Below are 21,402 nucleotides of genomic sequence, written 5' to 3'. Positions count from 1 at the left end.
TTTAACTAGTTATTAGTCGTCTTTTAATAATTTCATTACAATTATAATACTCTATAAATTAACTTAAGGAAAGCTCATTTAAGAAGCATGAAATATATACATAAAAATAGTTTATCAAGTAGTATTTGTGAGAAATGAAAACACAGGTGATCCCGTCCTGTAAAGTACAGGAAAGTACTATGTTTTTATTCCTTCATATTCAAACTTCACAAACAGAGTGAACTTGTACAATACCTCAGAGAGTGAAAATTACAAAAAAAGGTGCTGGTAACATTTACAAAAAATCATCCTTACTTTGCAACAATCAGTTCTTCTTCCACTCATTTTTTTAGTCTTTTGCATTAAGGCTTAATACTTCTGTATAAAGTATATGCAAGTCTTCACAGTTTTTTTCGAAAAAAGTCACAATATTATGTAACATAATGAAGCTTTTACGGCTATTTTCTGTTTAATAACAAATACACATCACTGGTAAATATACGTGAAAATACAGGGCTTACTGTAAAATGGCAAGTAATGATACTGTTTGCTGAATTTTTTTTTTTCTAAACACATTTGTAAGAAAGGTTATTTGTAAGATACCACTGAAATAACTGAAGCAGAAGGAACGGAAAAAACAAAAACAATAATACGCATAAAAACAAGGGAGATCGCCTCGAAACTTTGGCACATCCCTTTAAATATTTTCACAAAATATATAAGGTTTATTTTTTCTTTCAAATCATACGCATGGAAGTATAGCAAAACTGGCATAAAGTGAAATCATGCTGTGTAGTAAGGTGCTAAATTAGAGATATTACAAAGCCCGTCTGTTTCAGACAGGTAAGAATAAGGTGCATTTGTAAGACTGAAAAGCATGTAGGCCTTTTTTAGGTACTATTAAACGAAATGAAAATAAGTTACAAATGCAAACCTAAATAAACCAATAATAATAATAATAATAATAATAACAACATGACCAATAGTCTTGAGGCGACCTCATGAACTCATGCATTCCCCATTGATTCAGAGCAACGTGTGACTGTCTTTTCCACACACATCTTAAATACTCTATAGCATGTTATATTATATTTGCATGTAGGCATGTTAAATATGGAATATTTCACTGCAAGACATGATGATGATGATGATGAGGATGATGTACTCTGATGATCTGATCAAAAACCAAACAGAACGAAGCATAGATATTCATCCGGAGGTTTTCTAAGCTGCACTAGTTTACGAATCAACAGATAAGAAGAGCTCTATCTCTAGATGCATACCGCAACAAGCTTGCTCGAATAACCTTACGTCACGAAAGCAATTCGGTTTTAGTGCAAACACAACTGGCTGGCGTCGGCTTCTTAATAATAACAAGCTCACCGAGAAGATAACATGAAGGCACATACTTATGCTTCCTCTAACACGCCACATATTGAGACGGACCGCGACACCTTTCAACAACACCACAAAGCAGTTTTTAACAGGAAAGCCACTATTTCCAAAAAACCATCACTATTCAGGATTGCTATAGAAGTTCACAATTTGCCATAAAGGAAACTCGCTTGCACAAAGTTTCTTCATTTATGGAAAAATGATGACTTTGCATGTGGAAGTCTCGATGGTTAACTGATGTCACAGCGGGAAAGTAAAAAAGCCGTGTCTTTTGAGACGAAACTTCCCTCTTTAGGAATAAAGACCCAGAAAGATGTTAGCACTGACATCTACGAATGAAAAAATCGAAGCGATAAGTATATATGTTTGCATTCGTTTTAGCAAGTTGGCCTGCATGATTATCTTGCTGTAAATATTTCTTTAGTGTTGAAACACCACAACAAAACTCGTACGTATTTTTTTCTGGGACTGTCCGCCCCTCATACATTAGGACAAAATCAAAACAATCACATCAGGAAGTATTCAATTTACTCTACCTAAAACTTGTGTTACATGTATTTTTATGAACAGTACATTATATATATCCATACACATCTTCCATATTGTGCCTGTATATAAAACAAAAACACTCCTTTTCTTTTTAAACAGCATCACTTAAGAGCACAGAATCGTTTTGTTGTTTTAAGTGTAACGTGATCTATTGCTATTTCTCAAAGAAGACCAAGAATCATTTTAGTGCAAAAGTCTTTTCGGGGTGGATAAGTGGTATTTGGGTCGGAGTCAATGAGGATCACTACAGGAATTCTACTTGACGGAAAGATTGATATTTAGTGGTTTCTTTCATTTCTTGTTTTAGTTGAGTGGTTTCCCTTTTTATATTTCACCATGCAATTCATTTATCGGGGAATGTTTTAAAAAGACCTTTATGGTGGTGATTGAAATTTTTTTATTTTACTTTTAGAAATAGATTTATGGGTTTCCTGTCCTGTGGTCATGTTTTACAAATAAAATTGAGAAATCACTTTAGTCCAGTGTTTGACATCAACAAAAAAAAATAAAATGGCCTTTACACACACTAAACGCTAAACAAATCCTTATTCCATTCCTCTAAACAACAGCAGGTATGTTTTTACAGTAATAAATTCACCCACTGAATCGATTCAAATCCTCTCTTTACTTTCACAATATCGTATAATGCCTGACCATTTCGTGGAACGGTATATTTGAGCACTTTCATGTTATTGCCTCCTTTGGATGCATTTAATTTCAGGCCGGTTTGAATACTGTATGATCTTTAATACCTTTACTACGACAGCTCCACATTTGCTCAGTTTTGAATGCTTTATAAAACTTTTATGAAATTTGTGAAAACTTAATGAAAAAAAAAAACGAAAAAGAAACCGAAGACACGTGGTATGGCTTAAAATCTCTTTAAAAATGTGGTTTAAAATCTACTTAGCTTTTCTCTAAACCCTGCTCACCTTAAAAATAAAAAACATCAAGAAGCTGATGTCCAAAAATAGGGATTGTATACTATACTATTTATATTGATGTATGTATTGACGTAACCCAACAGTTATAATGATGTCCATGCTGCATTATTATATTACATTGTTTATTTGCCAAACAGTTAAATATCATTCTACTATGATATTGACTTTCCATTCAGATATTCACATGACATTTGAATGATCTTTATACGATTGTATTACAAACAAGGTCCAGATTTGGTCCTTAAGGGTGAAATAATGGCACAAATGTCCTAAATGCAACTAATTTCTACACTATGTTAAATGACTGAATTATCAATGTTACATTGTATTTAATTCCATGTTGAAAAAATCAAAAGAAGAAATCGGTTTTTAAAGTTGTTTTATGAAGGATGATTTTGTGGTAAATGAAACTGAACGAGAAGGAGCTTGCAATTGAACGGTATCAAAAACAGGAAGCAAAACAAAACAAACATTGACAGTTCAGTGCAAAACCCAAGAGACAAACGGCTTGGTCCATCTTGACAAATCCAAAGAAAATCTTAGAATCCATTGTGTTGTAAGCAGAGCGTCTGGAATACTAAAGAAAGAAAAGTTTAAGCAAAATGAAACAAAAACAACCTGCAACCAATTCACTTGAAGAATGAAGAAAGAACGGCTGATTGGGTAAAACTGAAGTCGCTATAAAATTTGTTTTTACACAAGCACAGAAATTTGTGGTCTGCATGAATAAAATTCATGAATTAAATATAAAAAAGACCACATTTTAGCTAAAAATTTGGATGGTTAAATCAATGTTATTTATACGTCTATTTGACATAGTTACATTGATGTTTTAATGATTCTTTGGTGTCAATAAAACTATAAGACCTACAATAGGTGTTAAACAATTTGAATACATTTTATGGAGTAAATAAGCTTGATCAACAAATTTGTTAATTTTTAACTTTGGACTTATTTAACTTAGTTGCTTGGGCACATTTGGTACAATAATAAGGGCGTAAATACATATAAACAAAATCAAGTAAACCAATGCCAAATATTACTTGATGCATCCACTTTAAAACTATTTTGTTTAACTGTGGACATACATTTTTTGTCAGCCAAAATTATATTTATAAATCATTCTAAATAACTCCTTAAGCAGGGGTTTAATGGAATGTTTAATTTTTATATTATTTATGTGTCACATTTTCTGTTATGTATGCTAGGCATTACTTAATAATGACATTAAAAGAAGTGGGCCAAAAACCTCACCGGATTTGTTAAGTCATTCAGAATTTTATGATGATTTCTTGATTCTCCATTAACCAGAACTGAAAAGAAAAATTATTGAATCCAAAGGGTTTAACCCCTAAGTAGCCATGCTATTCCTGTGTGTTACAAACTTCAATTCAGCTTTATAGAGAGAAATGTAAGCAGAGTAAATAAAGAAAAATGCTGAAATGAAAATATTATCCTCTGGAAAGAACACAGATAGATAATAATGAATCGTTTTTCCTTTGCCGAATAGAAATCTTGTTTTGTTTAATGGTAACTAGGTATGTAAAGTACAAAAGACAGCAGTACTGTATATCATTTATCTATTCTTTATCTATTGGTTTGTTACACTAATCTACTACTGTATATGCACGAGTATATCACACTGTCGAAAAACATCTGCAAAATGAAAATATGTAAATGTACCTAACTTTAGTGTCACATCTGCATGTGTCTTATAAATTATGTACGATTTTTAAACATTTACAGATAAATAAGCAAAGATGAAATAAAACTGAGCGCCCCCCCCAAAAAAAAAAAAAACGTGACACATTCTATCGTATATTGTCAGAAGTTGCAATGAGCTGTTAATGATGTCGTGTTAAGTTTGGATTTTGACAAAGTCTCAGCTTTCAAACCCTCCTCCTCTCACATCACACTCTACTTTTTAGTACAAAAAACCCTGAATATCTAAGTAGGTAAATGCATTTGCCTAAAATCGCATTTTTTCGCATTTAATTGTAAAATCAGTGTTTCACCCGCTGGAAATGTTAGTGATGTACCTCAAAAAAAGTTATGCATTGTCTATATAGTTGGAAAAAAACTATGTATCATTACTTTATCGTTTTGTCGTATATTTTTACTTGAGTTTGCCATCTTAATGGTATAATGTTTAAATAAACCTTTTATTCAGTCAAATTGTTGTTTATAAAGATGTCTGTCTGCAATCAGAGACAATGTTTTCAATAACAAAAGTTTATGACAGCCGGCATCTTTACAAACACAATGGTATCATTAGAAAGCTGAGACTTTAGTGTAAAAAATGTGTTTCTGCGTCAGACTGACACAAAGCAGGTCACATACACAAACACGTTTTATATACAGACTGCAGCATTTAACTTTGCGAAATATAACATTACGTATGTACAATGAAGTTTATAACTATGGGGTCGCTTTAAAATTTTAAAGCATACGTGATGAAAACGTGAGAACGGGCTACAGTATGTGTACGCAGATTTACAATGTTGCTACAAAACATTTCAATAATAGACATAAAGGTCTCCAGGACTGATACTGTTATTGAATACCAGGAAAGTTCTCTCTAAATCTCAATGAAAACAAACATGTCATGTCATATTATCCTGTGAAATCCTTTCCATGCTTTAGCAAACCACCCAATACTTTGCCTAATCTTCTACAAACGCATCCTGTTGATACACATTGTGCAGTGTTTTAAAAGCACACAACATTCATCTATGCACTCGCTGAGTACAACCAACGTAAACCTTTGTAAATGTGAACAGTTAAAAGGAGAAATCATGAACCCATTACAGCCCCAAAGCACCAAAAACTGCAGGGTTGAGCACCATTTACAATTCAATTGAGAATGATTTTGCAATGCATTTAAAATGAGATGGAAAATCTATTAGAATGTTTAAAAAGCAGATTTAAAGGGATAGTTCACTCGAAAATAAAAATTTACTCACCATCAAGTTGTTACAAACCTATATACATTTCTTTGTTCTGCTAAAAACAAAGGAAGATATTCTGAGCAATGTTTGGGAACAAGTTTGGTAGAATTTTCACCTTACTATAGTAGTCAATGGTGCCCCAAAACTGCTTGCTTACAATTCCCAATCCAAATACATTTCTTAAAATACCTTTGCGTTCAGCATAACAAAGAAATGTATACAAGTTTGTAACAACATAAGGGGGAGTAACTAATAATAAAATGTTTAATTTTTGGGTGAACTATCCCTTTAAAATAAAAAATGTGTTTTAATTAATTTCACAAAAATTTGCTCATAAATATGCAATCATATACAGTACACAACAACATTAGACATTTTCCAGAAACATAAGATATTTATATTATTATTATTATTTTAATGTGGCCTTTATCAACATTTTGCTGTTATTTAGAGAAACAACTTTATCAGAGCATTAAAAGACGAAGACGAAGAGTTTAATGTCCATTTAACTTTGATGTTATTTACTGGCAACATTTTGTTAAATTTAAATCTACGGTAAGTTACCGGCAACCAGCTGCAAGTAACACTGTAATTTATGTATTTTTGCTGCTATTTATAAAAACAACTTTATCAGAGCATTAAAAAATATGACATAAAGACTCAAACTTTTCCTCTGTTGTTTAAACCTGCACTGTAAAAAAATTCCATAGAAATTACAGTGTTACTTGCAGCTGGTTTCCGGTTACTTACCGTAGATTTAAAATGATGTTATTTACTGGCAAGAGTTTGTTTGTTATTTTAGTTTTACTCTGTAAAGGCGAAGATTGGTAAATGTTTAATGTTCATTTAACTTTGAACAAATGTTGCCTATAAGTAACATCAATTTAAATCTACGGTAAGTTACCGGCAACCAGCTGCAAGTAACACTGTAATTTCTGTAATTTTGCTGCTATTTAGAAAAACAACTTTATCAGAGAATTAAAAAATATGACATAAAGACTCAAACTTCTCCTCTGTTGTTTAAACCTGCACTGTAAAAAAATCCGTAGAAATTCCAGTGTTACTTGCAGCTGGTTTCCGGTAACTTACCGTAGATTTAAAATGATGTTAATTCCTGGCAAGAGTTTGTTTGTTATTTTAGTTTTACTCTGTAAAGATGAAGACTTGTAAATGTTTAATGTTCATTTAACTTTGAACAAATGTTGCCTGTAAATAACATAAATTTAAATCTACGGTAAGTTACCGGCAACCAGCTGCAAGTAACATTGTATTTTCTGTAATTTTGCTGCTATTTAGAAAAACAACTTTATCAGAGCATTAAAAAATATGACATAAAGACTCAAACTTCATCTCTGTTGTTTAAACCTGCACTGTAAAAAAAATTCTTTAGAAATTACAGTGTTACTTGCAGCTGGTTGCCAGTTACTTACCGTAGATTTAAATTTATGTTATTTACTGGAAAGAGTTTGTTTGTTATTTTAGTTTTACTCTGTAAAGACAAAGACTTGTAAATGTTTAATGTTAATTTAACTTTGAACAAAATGTTACCAGTAAATATCATCAATTTAAATCTACGGTAAGTTATCGGCAACCAGCTGCAAGTAACACTGTAATTTCTACGGGTCACTTTGCAAATAATTTTCTGTTTTTTTTATCATTTCATTGGGGCGATTCAAGGACCAAGATATAAAAATCTTTAGCTCAACCCTGAGTACAGCACTTTGACATTGTGAATGAGATTATGCGGGTGTAAACCGACATATAGTTTCTTAAAGGTAAACGATTTTGATCAAAGCAGTGTAAACGTTGCACCACATTATTTTCAGCCAAATGTTACCCATATGGAAAATTGATTAATTTTTATCTACATCATACACTCTAAAAAAAAATGATGGGTTGTTTTAACCCATAGTTGGGTTTGTCCATATCTGACCCAACCATGGGTTGAAACGACCCAGCATTCTTTTTGTAGTCAGGCTAAATTTACCAAATATTTAGTATGATAAAAGTACTAGTGTGCGCACAAAACATACTGTTGCTGGGTAGACGGACACCATTTTAATTTAACATGTGAGAGGTACAGAGAGCACGAAGCATGCGGTTCACAGATGAAAATACGACGGTCCAATACAAAGCCTATCATGTGCCCTCCTACAGGCCTTTACAAACAGAGTGCACCAAACGACCGTGGATCTCTTTACTGCACGCTGACTGCATCAGTTCCCCCCAAAATCCCAAACTCACAGGTTTCAGTGGTCAATAACAAACCATCATCGAACCGTCCGAACGATTATTCAAAGTAGCCGTGTGTGATTTGTGTGAAACTGCATGTATCTGAATTTTCATAAATATATGATTCATCTGAAGATATTCTCTTACTATGTTCGCTTGCTTCTCCTGTAAAATCTGTATTGTACTTTGTCCAGTAAATATATGTATAACTTTCTATTGTTCTGAAATACATCAAACACGCATTGTAGTCATAAATAGAGTAAATGCATCGTCTTTGGATTTAAGCATATGATACAAGCAGAAGAATATCATACTGTATAATCGATAGTGAAATCCATTCAGAGCTTTAATGTAGAAAGAGTTAGAAAGACAACACAGGCATGCTAACATATGTGGGAATAAAAGCTTGGCGTTTACAGTCATTTGGTATTGAACATATGATATGGTTGACTGCAATTATTCAAAGCGTATTTTTCTTTTCTCTTAAACGCTATAGAAAACCAGGTGTGATCCGGTTCGACTCCGGCAAATCTTTTCGAAGCAACAATGAAAAATTGGACCTCTGTTCACAAGCACCATCACAATATGAAGTACTGTGATCACGATATAACGTAGCATTACAGGTAAGAACCCCAAAAGAACCGCAAGAAATAGCACAGGAAGAACAAATCGTTTTGGACAAAACTGTGTCCAAAAAACTGCACAGTGAAGATGCAGACATTTCCAGTAGGGCTTTGAAAATATACGACGCATTTCATATTCTAAAGGCAGTTTAAAAATACGAAATTAAAATATATGCACACATTTTTATTAATTCAAACTGGGGCACTTTGAAAACAATATAACGCTGTATATTGTAGTATAAAACATGCTTTATTTTGGTGATTTCAGGGGTTAGAAGAGAACAAAACACCCTTACTTAGGAATGGTCCTTTTTATTTCAAATGCTTTTTTGATTTTGTAACTATTATTATTGCTGGTAGTTGTCAAACTTGCCTCATAGAGGGATGCATTTTGTTGACAGTTCGTATGTGTATGCGATTCGTTTTAGGCAGTGAATTGTTTTAGTTTTTTTTGTTTGTTTGTTTGTTTCGTGACAAGTATTACAGAATAAAAATAACAGTATTATTGTGAGCTTAATTCAGCTTGGATCTGTAAAAAGAGGCACTTGACTTTTTTGTCTTCTACAAAGGAGAGGCATCGTAAAACTCAGCGTGTACAGTGTTAGGTGGTGTGTTTTGGTTACAGTACTGTCTTTTTTTTTTATAGATGCTGATGAGAATCTCCTGCCTTTTTCGAATAGTTTTCGTAGAGAGGATCGAGATGTTAGTCGGAATTAAAAAAGCATTGCCAGATGAAAGATTTAAATGCAGCAACGTTCGGTATATCGGATTATTAAGGGAATGGAGAAAATGATCTGAAGTATTTATTAAAATCCAGCGGGGTTTACTCAAACCAGTATTATATATATATAGACATATATATATAGATATATATATAGATAGATATATTTTGTTACGAAAAGGTTCTGAGCTTACAATAAAATGAATCATTCGACTGTTCGAAGAGCAAGACACCTTTTGCTCCGACGTAAATATATCAGCGCGTTTTTCCAAATCTTTCGATACCCAAAAGCTATCATCTAGAAATAGATATTATTATTATAAACTACGAATTAAAAAAGTACCTTTGTTTAAAAGCAAGGAAAAAAGTAGGGGGTAGTCCTACAACATAAACTTACAGCAAGTTTACTGTAATATCAAAGAAGATGCTGTAACTATACTGTACACTGTAGAAAATTAATATGTCTTCTAAAATTACAACAGAACAAAAATAAGTGCTAAGTCTACATTTTTTTTTTTTACTAAATTTATACTGTAAGTAATGTAAAAATCGATCTGAAGTGTTCACCGTAACGTTGAGAACCCACAAGAACGTCATCCAGTCTAGATCCGATGAATAGTGAGCAGACGTGACATATATACGCTTTTAAATGGTCGTGCAGATTTTACACTTTCACAAACTACACAAGTCTCGGTGAACTAAAATGATTTTTTGTTATCGTCGTTTTTCCTTTATACAGTACATATGAACAAACACGGAATCACTATAAATGTCGGACTTATCGTACGGTTGCACTTTTACACGAGCGAAATGAGACAGCTTTAATATACGAGAACCGGCGAGACGGCACGGTTTTGAAGCTATACCAACGAGTGCAGAGAAGTTTGCGATGCAGCTTTCACGACACAACTTTTCAAATACTGTATTGCAAGGTCGGTATTCACCTATTTTCTCTGCCCTTCTCTAAAATATATCCTTTGTGTAAAATAAACGAAGCGATCGCGACAGCACCTTTACAAGCAATAGTGCATTTGGCTGTTTGTTGTTTTTTTTTTGTAAATGTCATTAAGGCTATCAGTAAGGACACAGCCATGATGGCTTTTTCTTTTTTACAATACACCTCTAACAAGTGATATTGGAAGTGATACTGATTCATCCGTCCTTTCTTTAAGTGCTTCTTAGAAACTTTGATGTGTGATTTTGCCGAGTGACCCTGCTTTTAAAGATACAGCTACAATGTTACATATATGTGCGAATCTAGAAGAGTTACTTGATTAATGATTAATTAGCTTTATTATCGTCATTTTAGTTTCTGACATATCCTGCACACTTTGATCAGCTAAAATCACAGGTTGCACAGATTACCTCAACTAATCGACTGACAAAACTATAAAGAGGTGAGATACTACAACAGGCTCCACCGTCAAACATCTCCTTCACTGTCAAAGAAAACAGGTGAAATACAACCAACACGAAGGTGTCATCGTTTCTGTGACTCAACACAACCGTCTGAGCGATACTACACAGAGAGCGTCTGCCGTATCACCAGTCCGAGATCGATTTACAATTAGAACGACAGATAAACAAATTCATATATCTGAGTCTAAGGCAACACCTCAAACCGATACAGCACAGCCTGTAGCCAAGCTTTGCAGCATAATTGAGTAAAAAAGTGAAAAGTTTGGTCTCAAAGCACTGATGCAGAAGTCTGTTTCACAAAACTCTCATAAAGCAAGGGCCTTAACAAATGTCACGTTTCTCATGTTATTTAGGGAAAACAGAAATGATTGTTAATTACCAAATGCACTCTTAAGTATGTCAAATGTTGTTAATGTTGCCGTACCTGTACTGCATATTGCAAAGGAAGCCCTACAGTCCAGGCATCACAGATTGTACAACACACACGCACACACACGCACGCACGCACGCTTATACATACAAACACAAGTAAATGCATTTGATCCCTAGACAGCACAAAAAGCTTTGCACAACGACCCTCTCATAAAAACGTACTTGTTCTAAAAGACATGTATCATATATTTAGGCACACACTACTATTGTTTTTTCTTTTTTTATATTTTTTTACATTTTGAAGTTTTTTTTAAATTAGGTTTGGTATGAATGAGAAAACCAAGCATTTGCTGTAATGAATGAATTGTGTTGGTGTCGGGATGGGAGTGGTGTAAGGAACGCATTGTAAGCATCTGACCGGGGACAAGCTCACAATGGTTTGAATATAAATAAAGAAAAGAAATGCTTGCATAAACGGCACAAAGTAAATACAATAGCAAGTGATGATAACAAAGCCAAGACAAGTTTAATCAACTCATCATTCAAAAAAAAAAATATTAAAATAAAAACAGAAGTGAAAGGAACAAAGCTACTAAAACACAAGTGAACTATAGAACCAAATATATTTGATAAAAAAAAAAATGATTATCTCTAGAAACTATAATATCTCTGGAAACAGTAGTGCACTTATTGGTTTAAACAGTGCAACATATATGCAAGAAAACAATGCAGTCCTCTTATCAAGCTTTTAAGAAAGATATTTCCTTTATAAACAACGAAACAAAAAAAATGAAAATCATAGAATTTCATTTCTTAAGTAAAACAAATCAACGTTTAAGCACAGGATCTTGAAATAAATGTGCAAAGGAGCACTGTTATTTTTTTTACTTATTTAAAAAAAACCTCCAACTTATTCGACCAGAATCCGAACAGGAAGAAGTTCGAATAAATTGCGATTGTGAACATTTGAAGTACACTACAAAGGTGTATCTACTCAAATAAGTGAGCAAAAATTGCCAGATTGCAGTTGCGCGGCAGACGAGTCTCTAATATCCGTGAAACACGTGTACGACAAAGCCAAATATAAACACAGAGCTTTTGTGTGACGTAACACCAAAATTACAACCCTTCTTTTCTCACTTCCGAAAAACACACACAATGTCTAGATATATCGATAAAACTGGGAATGTTTTCTGGAGAGTTTTTTTTTTCTTTCTGTGAATCTGTGGTATATTAAAAAAGAATGACCGTGTTTATTTTATTGTGGTTCGGTGGATGTTTTCTGTTGCCTTGTGTCCCTTCAGTATATCCCTCAGTTACTCTAGCTAGCTTCATCTATAGATCGCACGGGGCGAAAAACCGCACCGGCCATTCGGGCCTCTACGAGGGACTTTTTTAGGATCAGGAGTAGTGCATTTCAACCGCCCCTCTGAGCCCAAACGGCCGTTTCGGTATCGCCACTAACCGGACATACGGTTTCTGCTCATTCCAGCTTTTCTTTCCAGTTGCTTTATTTGATCTTATCCAGCCCGCGACTCTGAATAGCTTAACATTTCAACGATCGAAGAAATGTGCACATCACGCTGGATTCGACAGCTGATAACAGTCTCAAAGTGAGTGCGTGACAAGCAGCAGATAACTTGGATTCTGGGCTAGTTTGCATACTAAAATCTGCCGTTTTCGTCTTCGAACAGAAGCGTGGAGTAAATGAACAGAACAAACCGATCGTCCTGAATGAAACCGGGACTTTATGTCACATTTCGTTGTTTTGAAGCGGAAGAGTTCAGCTAACAGTCTTCTTTGTAGTGGCAGTGTATGCGAAACGAATTTTCGGAAATTCTCGAATACTGTCGTTTATATATTTTTGTAAACTTGACCTGAACCATCAAAAAATTGTGGCGGGAAAAGAAAATACCATAATAATCGTTCATTAATCCACAAACAATTCTCATTTTAGTACAGTTATTAAAACTGGCTTGACAACAACACCAACAACATCAAAATCCCTCAATGCCATAATAATAAATAAAAACCCAGTGTCAAATTGAACGACTCTCCTAATCTTAGCACACATAAAAGGCAAACACGTGACCATCGTTACTTTCGAATGAATCTAGAGCCAAATGACTTTTTTTTCGTTTGTTTTTAAATCTATACCACAGTAAGCTTGGACGTTTATAGTGTCCAATACGGTCTACATGGGAAAAGATCTAAAATTTAAAAAAATCCACTGCAATGTTTCTTTTCGGGCACACGCACGCTCACATGCACAAATACACATACGTACAAAATACCTCTACCATATATAAGTGTGTATAAGTCATTTGTGCGTGTGAGTGCATGCAGGACTGTGTGTATTTGTGTGCGTGTGTATCATGTTGTTGTTTTTCTCGCGTTTGTGTGTGTGTATGTGTGTGTGTTCTTTCGCAGGCCTTTCGGTAGTGTTCAACACATAAATCAGTATTTTAAGGAAAGCATACATTTAGAGGCCAGTAGTATGGATCCAGCCAGTGGATCATTATCCAACTACACAGCCTTAAGGCAACCATCATTTTTATTCTTTAAGAATAGCAAGGACAAAAAAAAAAGAAAGAAATTAAACGCTTCTTTTTCTAGAAAACTTAATGTGCCAGTGTCTATACTCATTACTCTTCATGCCCAATATAAGAAAAAAAACTAGTGCCATTTTCGTTATCGTTTCATTCTTTCTCGTGTTTACGTAAGTTTTTTGTTTGTTTGTACTTATCCGTCGGAGACATGCTTGCGCATGTGGTCATTGAAGTGATCGATTTGGTCAAACTTGACTGGGCACACGGAGCACATGTAGGTGGTCCCCTCCTGGCAGCTAGCTTCCGCCGCGACGCCCACTCCGGTGCTTCCGACTCCGCCCCCCGCTCCACCCGCTCCCACCGGCATGGCTAGAGCCACCACTCCCGCTCCGGGCTCGGGAACAGCCATGGGAACCGGGATGGAGGCGGGGCCTCCGGCGCTCCCCGCGGAGTTGACTGCGGGGACGCCGCTTCCGGTGCTGTGCAGGGCCATGTGACGCTCCAGCAGGGTCTTGTGGGAGAACTTCTTCTTGCAGATGTAGCACTCGTAGGACTTCTCTCCGCGGTGCAGGCGCATGTGGACGTTAAGCGAGCTCTTCTGGGTGAAGCGCTTGTTGCAGATGCTACACTGGTACGCTCGGACGCCTGTGTGCGTGACCATGTGTTTGATGAGATAATCCTTCAGCGAGAACGAGCGCCAGCAGATGCTGCACTGGTGCGGCTTTTCTCCTGAAAGCGTAGGAGAACAAACTCATTAGGTGCTGAAGCCTCCTGTGTCAACCATTACCTTAATAATACTACTACTAATAATAATCCAATAGTAATAATAACGGCCCCAAGCAGTAAAGCTGTTGTAATTCTGCTGGCTGATATAATTTTTAAATCAGCTATAACTTTTTCATATTTTGGTAAAGGGTTATCGAATTTTGCGTGCTGGTTATTTCCAAGTTAAGGTGTTTATTCACAGTGCTCATTTTTCATACACGTTCCTCTTTTACAGAGAACGCATTTGCTACTTTGGACCCGTGACGTGTTTTCTACTTTTGATTTCGTTTTTTAATCATATATTTTAAAATCATCTCATAAAGACCTCAACCTTTTGGCACAAATTTTGGCATGCATGCACTACTGATATCATACATAACTGAAAAAGAACAGTTTTTGGAACCAGATAAACTTTTTATCTATCTTCCATTTAAAGGAAAAATAAAAAGGTGAATTTTATGACAGAGAAGTGTAAAGTTCAACTTTGCACAGCTTTGCATGCACAATAGGTTACTTTTTGTTAAATGTATTAATCCTATTTGTTAAAATTAATTAGTGCTGGGGTTACCTAGCAACAGTAATGCTAAAATATTATAAATATTAAAAGCCAACCTGTCAAAGTAAAAAAAAATTCACGTTGCTCTTTTCTCATTTTGCACTTGTGATCTTTATGTTGCCAACTTAAAATTACAAGCAGAGTTCAAAATTAAAAACATGTTTATCATAGATCTAAGGTCTAAAGTCAAGTTGTTGCTTGTATGAATTATGATTTTAAATAAATAAAAAGACAAAAAATAGTGCTATATCAAAAAGTTGTAACTGGAATGTGACTGGAAGAGTTGAGAGTTAAGAGAGTTCAAGTCTGTCATTATTATAAGAAAAGGACATATTTTTTGGTGTTTTAGATTAGAGAAAATTTGAGTCTTGGCGATGTTTATTATAAAATTAATCAGAAACAACTCATCCACATTAAAATCTATTGTGTACAGTACACTTGTGGGCTGGTGTATACTATGTATTTACAGAATATATATTAAATATGCACATTTAAAAAAAAAGTTTACTAAAAACAAAATGCTTGCTGCCTAAATTATTTTTGTTTTTAATCCACTCAGATTTTTAAGTCATTTTAAATCACTATAATTTATCTTGACAAGAGATGAATTACTACAACTTATAAAATTAAGTTGACATATTTTAACTTTATTTTTAAGTTATAACTTATCTCTAGTAAAGAAAGATAAATAATAATAAAGGTAAAATGACATGTAAATCCGATTGATTCTACAAAAAAATGTTAATGCAAAAAATTTATATTTTACAGTGCAGGACTATGGCAAAAAAAAAAAAAACAGAGTAGTAATAATTGCAGATGCATATTGCTGCTAAAAATGATAAACTCATATAAACATGTTTTCACAATAATTGCCAGATTTTCAAACAGCTTGCACCAGCACAAATGCTTTTTTTGGCTTAAAAAAAAACTACTGTCAGGATTTATTAAAGAGACACTGGGAAAATTCCTTGTTGCACTTAAATTTTAAGTTTAATCATCTTGAATTTTCATTTCATTTCAACTTTCTTTACTAGTGAGGATTTGCTAAAAATGATAAAAATTATAAAAAAGCTAATTAAACTTAATTTTTGTAATTTATAGCAACTCCTCCCTAGTCAAGAAAGTTGAAATGAATTGTAAATTCAAAATAATTAAACTTAAAATTTAAGTGTAACAAGGAATTTTTACAGTGTATGCTCTTGGTTGTGTTAGTCAATATGGAAATTACATTTTTGCACCTTGTCAATAAATCACACCCAAATATTTCCACTGCCATCTGGGCTTTGTTTAAATTGTGCCCTTATGTTAATTCGCCTTGTTTTGTAAATCTGGCCCTTAGTTATCAAATTAATTATTTTTAACTCTTTTTTTAGAGGTTATTTCAACTTGTCACAAGTCAAAATTAGAAAATTATGAGTTAAAATGATTTGTACAGCCATTAAATAAAAAAAATGTAAGGCAGCACAATTTTTTTTAACTATCTGTCACTGTAAGCAATGACTACGTTATACTGTATATGAATCACTACGTCTCTTGCACTCAGTTTTTAATCAGGAATTTACCTTAATAACATAGCAATAAAATTATGTTTATAGCTGTGTCAAATAAAAGTTTTGCATTAAAAAATTGCTCCTATTTTATCTTTAATTTAAACGTACCCTTGCAAAAATTACATTTGGACATCTGCCTAAGGGAAGGTGCACACAGAAAGTATTTTTCGGTTTCCACCGTGCATATTTTTAATTGCTTTCAAAGCAAACACGTGCTAGAAAGTGTTTGCTGCTTTAAAGCATCTTGTACGTTTTGAGATGCGGTGTCAAAATAAGTGTATGGCCTGTTAGTTTCCTAAAGATGTGACTCAGAAACAGGAATGACTGAAAATCCTGATTCAACTAGGGTAGTTACCGTCTAAAGACAGAGTTTCTGACACACGAGACAAAGATGAACCTCTTAGGTGTTAATCAAATTTAAGTGTGCCATGCCTCAGGAGTTTCCCACAGAACATCTAGCACCTAAAAATTGTAAAATTATAGCGAACAGAGTGCAGATATATGTTGATCACAGAGCACTTTTACTCTCAAGTGGATGTAGATATTATATAAAATCAACGTAAGGACTAAGATTTCTGGACAGTCAGGAATCATTGGAACGTTCAGGTGTCCAAAAATCATTTAAATACAAATTTCACTTCAAATGTTCACCCACTACTTGGCATAGTGTCTATTAGATTTATTGGAAAAAATTGGGACCACCTCAGTTCTTTTCATAAAACCAGAAGCTCAGCGCTCCTCTTGTGGGTCGTGTCTGTGACAGCGCAATAATATGAAAATCGTTTTCATCCATCTTTTTTTGAGGCAATGACAAACACCACAAACTCATGACTGAAAACTGGGAATTGGGAATGTATAATGTATTATCCAATCCACAGCAGACAGACAGGACAGTCAATTCACAGCATGGTCAATAATTGCTACCAATAAATCAAAAGCTTACCTTAATTGTTTCAGACAAGCATTTTTAAAAGAACTTTGCAAATGAATATAATTGGGGAAGACTTACAGTAACTAGCTAACCATACAGAGATGACAACCAAAAGTACTCACCGGTGTGCACAAACATGTGTTTGACGTAGTTTTGTTTGGCAGTAAAGGTCTTACAACAGAGAGTACATGCGTAGGGCTTCTTCTCCCCAACTGCTCCACCACCTTGCGGTTGACCTCCACCAGGTGGCACCGTCAATCCGCCGGGAAACGGAGGCATGCTGGGAGAGGGAACTGTCACAAACTGGGGCTGCTGATTCCCGATGGACTGGGGCAGACTGAAGAGGAAAGGCTTGTTTTCGCTCGCCGACTGGGTCGCGAAGAGCGTGGGCAAGTAACTGTTGCCTGCGCTTCCCATTACCTGGGTGTTGCTGGTCAAGGTAAGGGGCATACGCAGGTTGCTGGTGAGTGGCTCACCTGGCCGCAGATACATTTGCCCACCCGGCATGGATTGAGACGTCGCAAGGTTGGCTTGAGGGGACTGATGCATTCCGAGTTCGCCGCTTTCTTGCGGCGGCCCGTTTCCTCCGCTGTCCTCAACAACCTCTTGAGTCTGCTCGGGAGAGGAGTCGTTGACCTCGATCTGCACGGGAGTTTCACCCTCGCCTTGCTGGCCTTTATTTTGACAGTTCTCCCGACCGAACCCAGGCAAGAACGGCTGCTCGACGGAATCGGTCTCGGTGCCGATGGATGAGCTGACGCCGGAGTCGAAGCTCTCGCCCTTGGGTTCGCTGTCGTTGCACTCGGGCTGCTCGCTGTCCTCGCGGCAGTCCTCCAGCGCGTAGCAGTTGTACTCGTCCCCTTGCTCCTGCTTGATGTAAACGTCGCCCGGATTCAGCCTGACAGGGCGAGGCTGCTTGCGGCAGTGTGTGGTCTCCGTGGTCAGGTAACGCTCCACTTGTTGAGAACGCTCGTGGATGCGCGTGATCCAGGCGGGGTCCTGCCCTCCCTCCTTCTGTTGTAGTGGAAGTGGTGAGTCGTAGCTTGCTGCGACCACCGTACCGCCATAGTGGGAGCGGTTTCCACGGGTACCGTTTTGCAGGCCCAACCCCGAGCAGTTGGAATAAAGCGAGGAATAAACGCGTTCGAGGCTCTGCCCTGTCGTCTGCATGTAGCCCGACTCGGCATCGCTGCTGGGACCGGACGTGCCGGACTCGGGCGTTCCGCGCGGCGTCTCTTGCCCCGAATCGCCCGGGACCACGGGGAAGCTGCCTGACCCTCCGATGCCGACGTTCTGCGAAACTATGCGGGTGCACTCGTCGATGACGGTCTTGATCTGAAGGATGCTGGCGGCCGTGAGGATCTGCAGGGCCTCGGACTGGGAGACCCGCAGCACGCCGCTGTACATGAAGTCGATTAGCTTCTGGACAGACTGTACGGAAACCACAGAGGGGATCTCGATGTCGCTGTAGCCCAGGAGTAGCTTGTCCTGGAAGAAGGGACTCCCCGCAGCCAGCACACAACGGTGAGCTCGCAGCATGCTACCGTGGATCCGAACAGTCACGTCACAGAAGTGCCCACGGTTCCGCTGTTCATTGAGGGTCTCGAGTACAGAATTGCTGAAGTTGTGGAGATTAATGTGGTGAATGCGTTCGGTCATCCCCTTGCACCTGATGTCACCTGTGTGGCAGACACAAACACAGACAGAAACCAAATTATATATGGGTACAAGCAGCAATTACAGGGTCAAGCCTGCAATTATCACAGAGCCAAATACTTTTCAACACCAGTAAAAAATATTTAAAAATTCAAAAGATCATGCTCGCCTTTTTCTCACAACAAACTTTATAATGATTTATGTAACCAGATAGGTGCGCCAGGGTCATTTTGAGATGTATGTAGACAGTTCACACAGGTGTGTCCTAACAGAGTAACCACAGGTGTATTTCATCACATTTACCATACACATTCGATAGTTGTTTGACAACCAAAAAATATCTGGTTAGTTTCGACTTCATTTCAGTAAAACTGTCGTTTTGTCACCTAAAACCTAACTTATGTTTGAAAACTTTGCCTTTGCATTTATTTTCGAATTAATGTCAATTGATTTTTTTGCACCACTGTACAGTTTATTTATCCTTTGTAAAAATATATCATCAAAATACTATTTTACACAACAATGTTGTGCATCGATATTGTGGGTTAAATGGGTACATGTCACTGTTTGTAAGACTGTCCGTGTTAACCTTGAGGAAAGAAGGGAGTCTCTTTTTGATTTTAGCATAGTTTGTTAGTAAAGACTTTATCACATCCTGGTTTTGAAGGACCAAACACTCCCTTTTCTGACTCATCCAGTTCAGATGCCTCTACTTAAAGATAATAGAGACACATTGAAGATGCCAAAGGCAATGGTAAACTAAAACAGAACTGAAAAACATACAGTAAATGTGCTATAGATTCTAGAAATAAGTATCTTTTTTAAATGCCAGATTTTGCAGAAATAGCCTGTTGTTTTACACGTGCCTTTCAAATATGTGCCTGTAAAGAAAATTATGACCTTCTTTAATATTATATTGGCTGAGATACAACTATTTAAAAATCTGCACAAAAAATTTCTGAAAAAAATCTAAATATTGAGAAAATCGCCTTTACAGTTGTCCAAATGAAATTTACAAAATATCCCCATGGAAGATAATCTTTCCTTAATATCCCTATGTTTTTTGGCATAAAAAAATCGATAATTTTGTCCCATTCAATGTTTAGTATAAAATATACATCAGCAGTATACACCAGTGGCAAGGCTATGTAACACTAAGATTGACGGTTGGTCCACCCAGTCAGAAGGGACACAAAGTATTTTTGTGGGAAAGCAAAAGAAATCATGCATAAATGATGATAATCGCTTTAATAATAATCGCTCAAATACGCATAGAAAGTTTATCATTTACATGTTTATAAACCTTGCCAATGTTAACATCCAAGTGATTTAAACAATTTGAGCTCAAGAAGATGCTAAAGTGAGCTGTTTTCTGTGTGCACTGACGCACACACATACTCAAATGGACACACACTCATAAGCGCACGCATGGAGATGCGTGTTTCAAAAAGCTCGCAACTACAGAAAATTTCTGCGCTTGACAGGACACATACACGCAAAATCATCTCAAAATGTTCTCATTCTGTTTCTTTCTATTTCTTTTCCTATGGTTGTAGTTTCTTTATTGTTCTTATTTTATTTCCCCCCACCCCCTTTTTTGCTGATCCGAAAATGATACGATCCATGACTCATGAAAAAACGCAAGTAATCCGTTTAACCACTACTACATTGTAAAATGATGTAATTTGAGAGTAGGCATTGAGGTCCATCCTATTTCACCAAGGTCCACTCACTTTAAAATTTCTGCCCTTGCCACTGGTATACAAGCTGTACGGTATGCTAGTACCTCATTCTGCACACAGATTCTCAGATCCCGTCACATCTCCACTCTCATTTCAATATTTTAATTTCGTTTACACCCTAACACTTTCTTTCACTACTAAATAACTCTACATATCTAAAGCCTTAACAGCTTCCTCTGCTGTTATTGTGTTAATAAAATGAGCGGTAACACATTACAATATGATTGTATTTGTTAACAATAGTTACCTACATTAGCTAAAATGAACTGACAATGAACAATACTTCTACAGCATTTATTATTAATCTTAGTTCATGTTAAATTTAACATTTACTAATACATTATACATTTATAAAATGTAAAAGTTGTAACAGTTAACATTAGATAATGCACAGTGAACTAACTGTATATATATATATATATATATGTATATATATATATATATATATATATATATATATATATGTATATA

The 21,402-nt window shown here is 35.9% G+C and overlaps 1 protein-coding gene across 4 annotated transcripts in view; it reads right to left on the bottom strand.

Moving 5' to 3' along the window:
* Positions 1–150: 150 nt before the first annotated feature.
* zbtb20 (zinc finger and BTB domain containing 20) overlaps positions 151–21,402 on the bottom strand; it is a 63,009-nt gene continuing 41,757 nt past the window's right edge. For all 4 annotated transcript variants that reach the window (XM_065284461.2, XM_065284459.1, XM_065284462.2 and 1 more), the window contains exons 3-4: positions 17,656–19,212; positions 151–14,460 (exon numbers count right to left, since the gene is read on the bottom strand). In XM_065284461.2, the coding sequence (XP_065140533.1) occupies positions 13,925–14,460; positions 17,656–19,192 (2,073 nt within the window). In that variant the 5' untranslated portion in view covers positions 19,193–19,212 and the 3' untranslated portion in view covers positions 151–13,924. The remainder of the gene's footprint in view (positions 14,461–17,655; positions 19,213–21,402) is intronic.

Source organism: Paramisgurnus dabryanus, chromosome 5, assembly GCF_030506205.2.
Source record: "Paramisgurnus dabryanus chromosome 5, PD_genome_1.1, whole genome shotgun sequence".
NCBI classification, from domain to species: domain Eukaryota; kingdom Metazoa; phylum Chordata; class Actinopteri; order Cypriniformes; family Cobitidae; genus Paramisgurnus; species Paramisgurnus dabryanus.
This window is presented reverse-complemented; position numbering and strand designations above follow the sequence as displayed.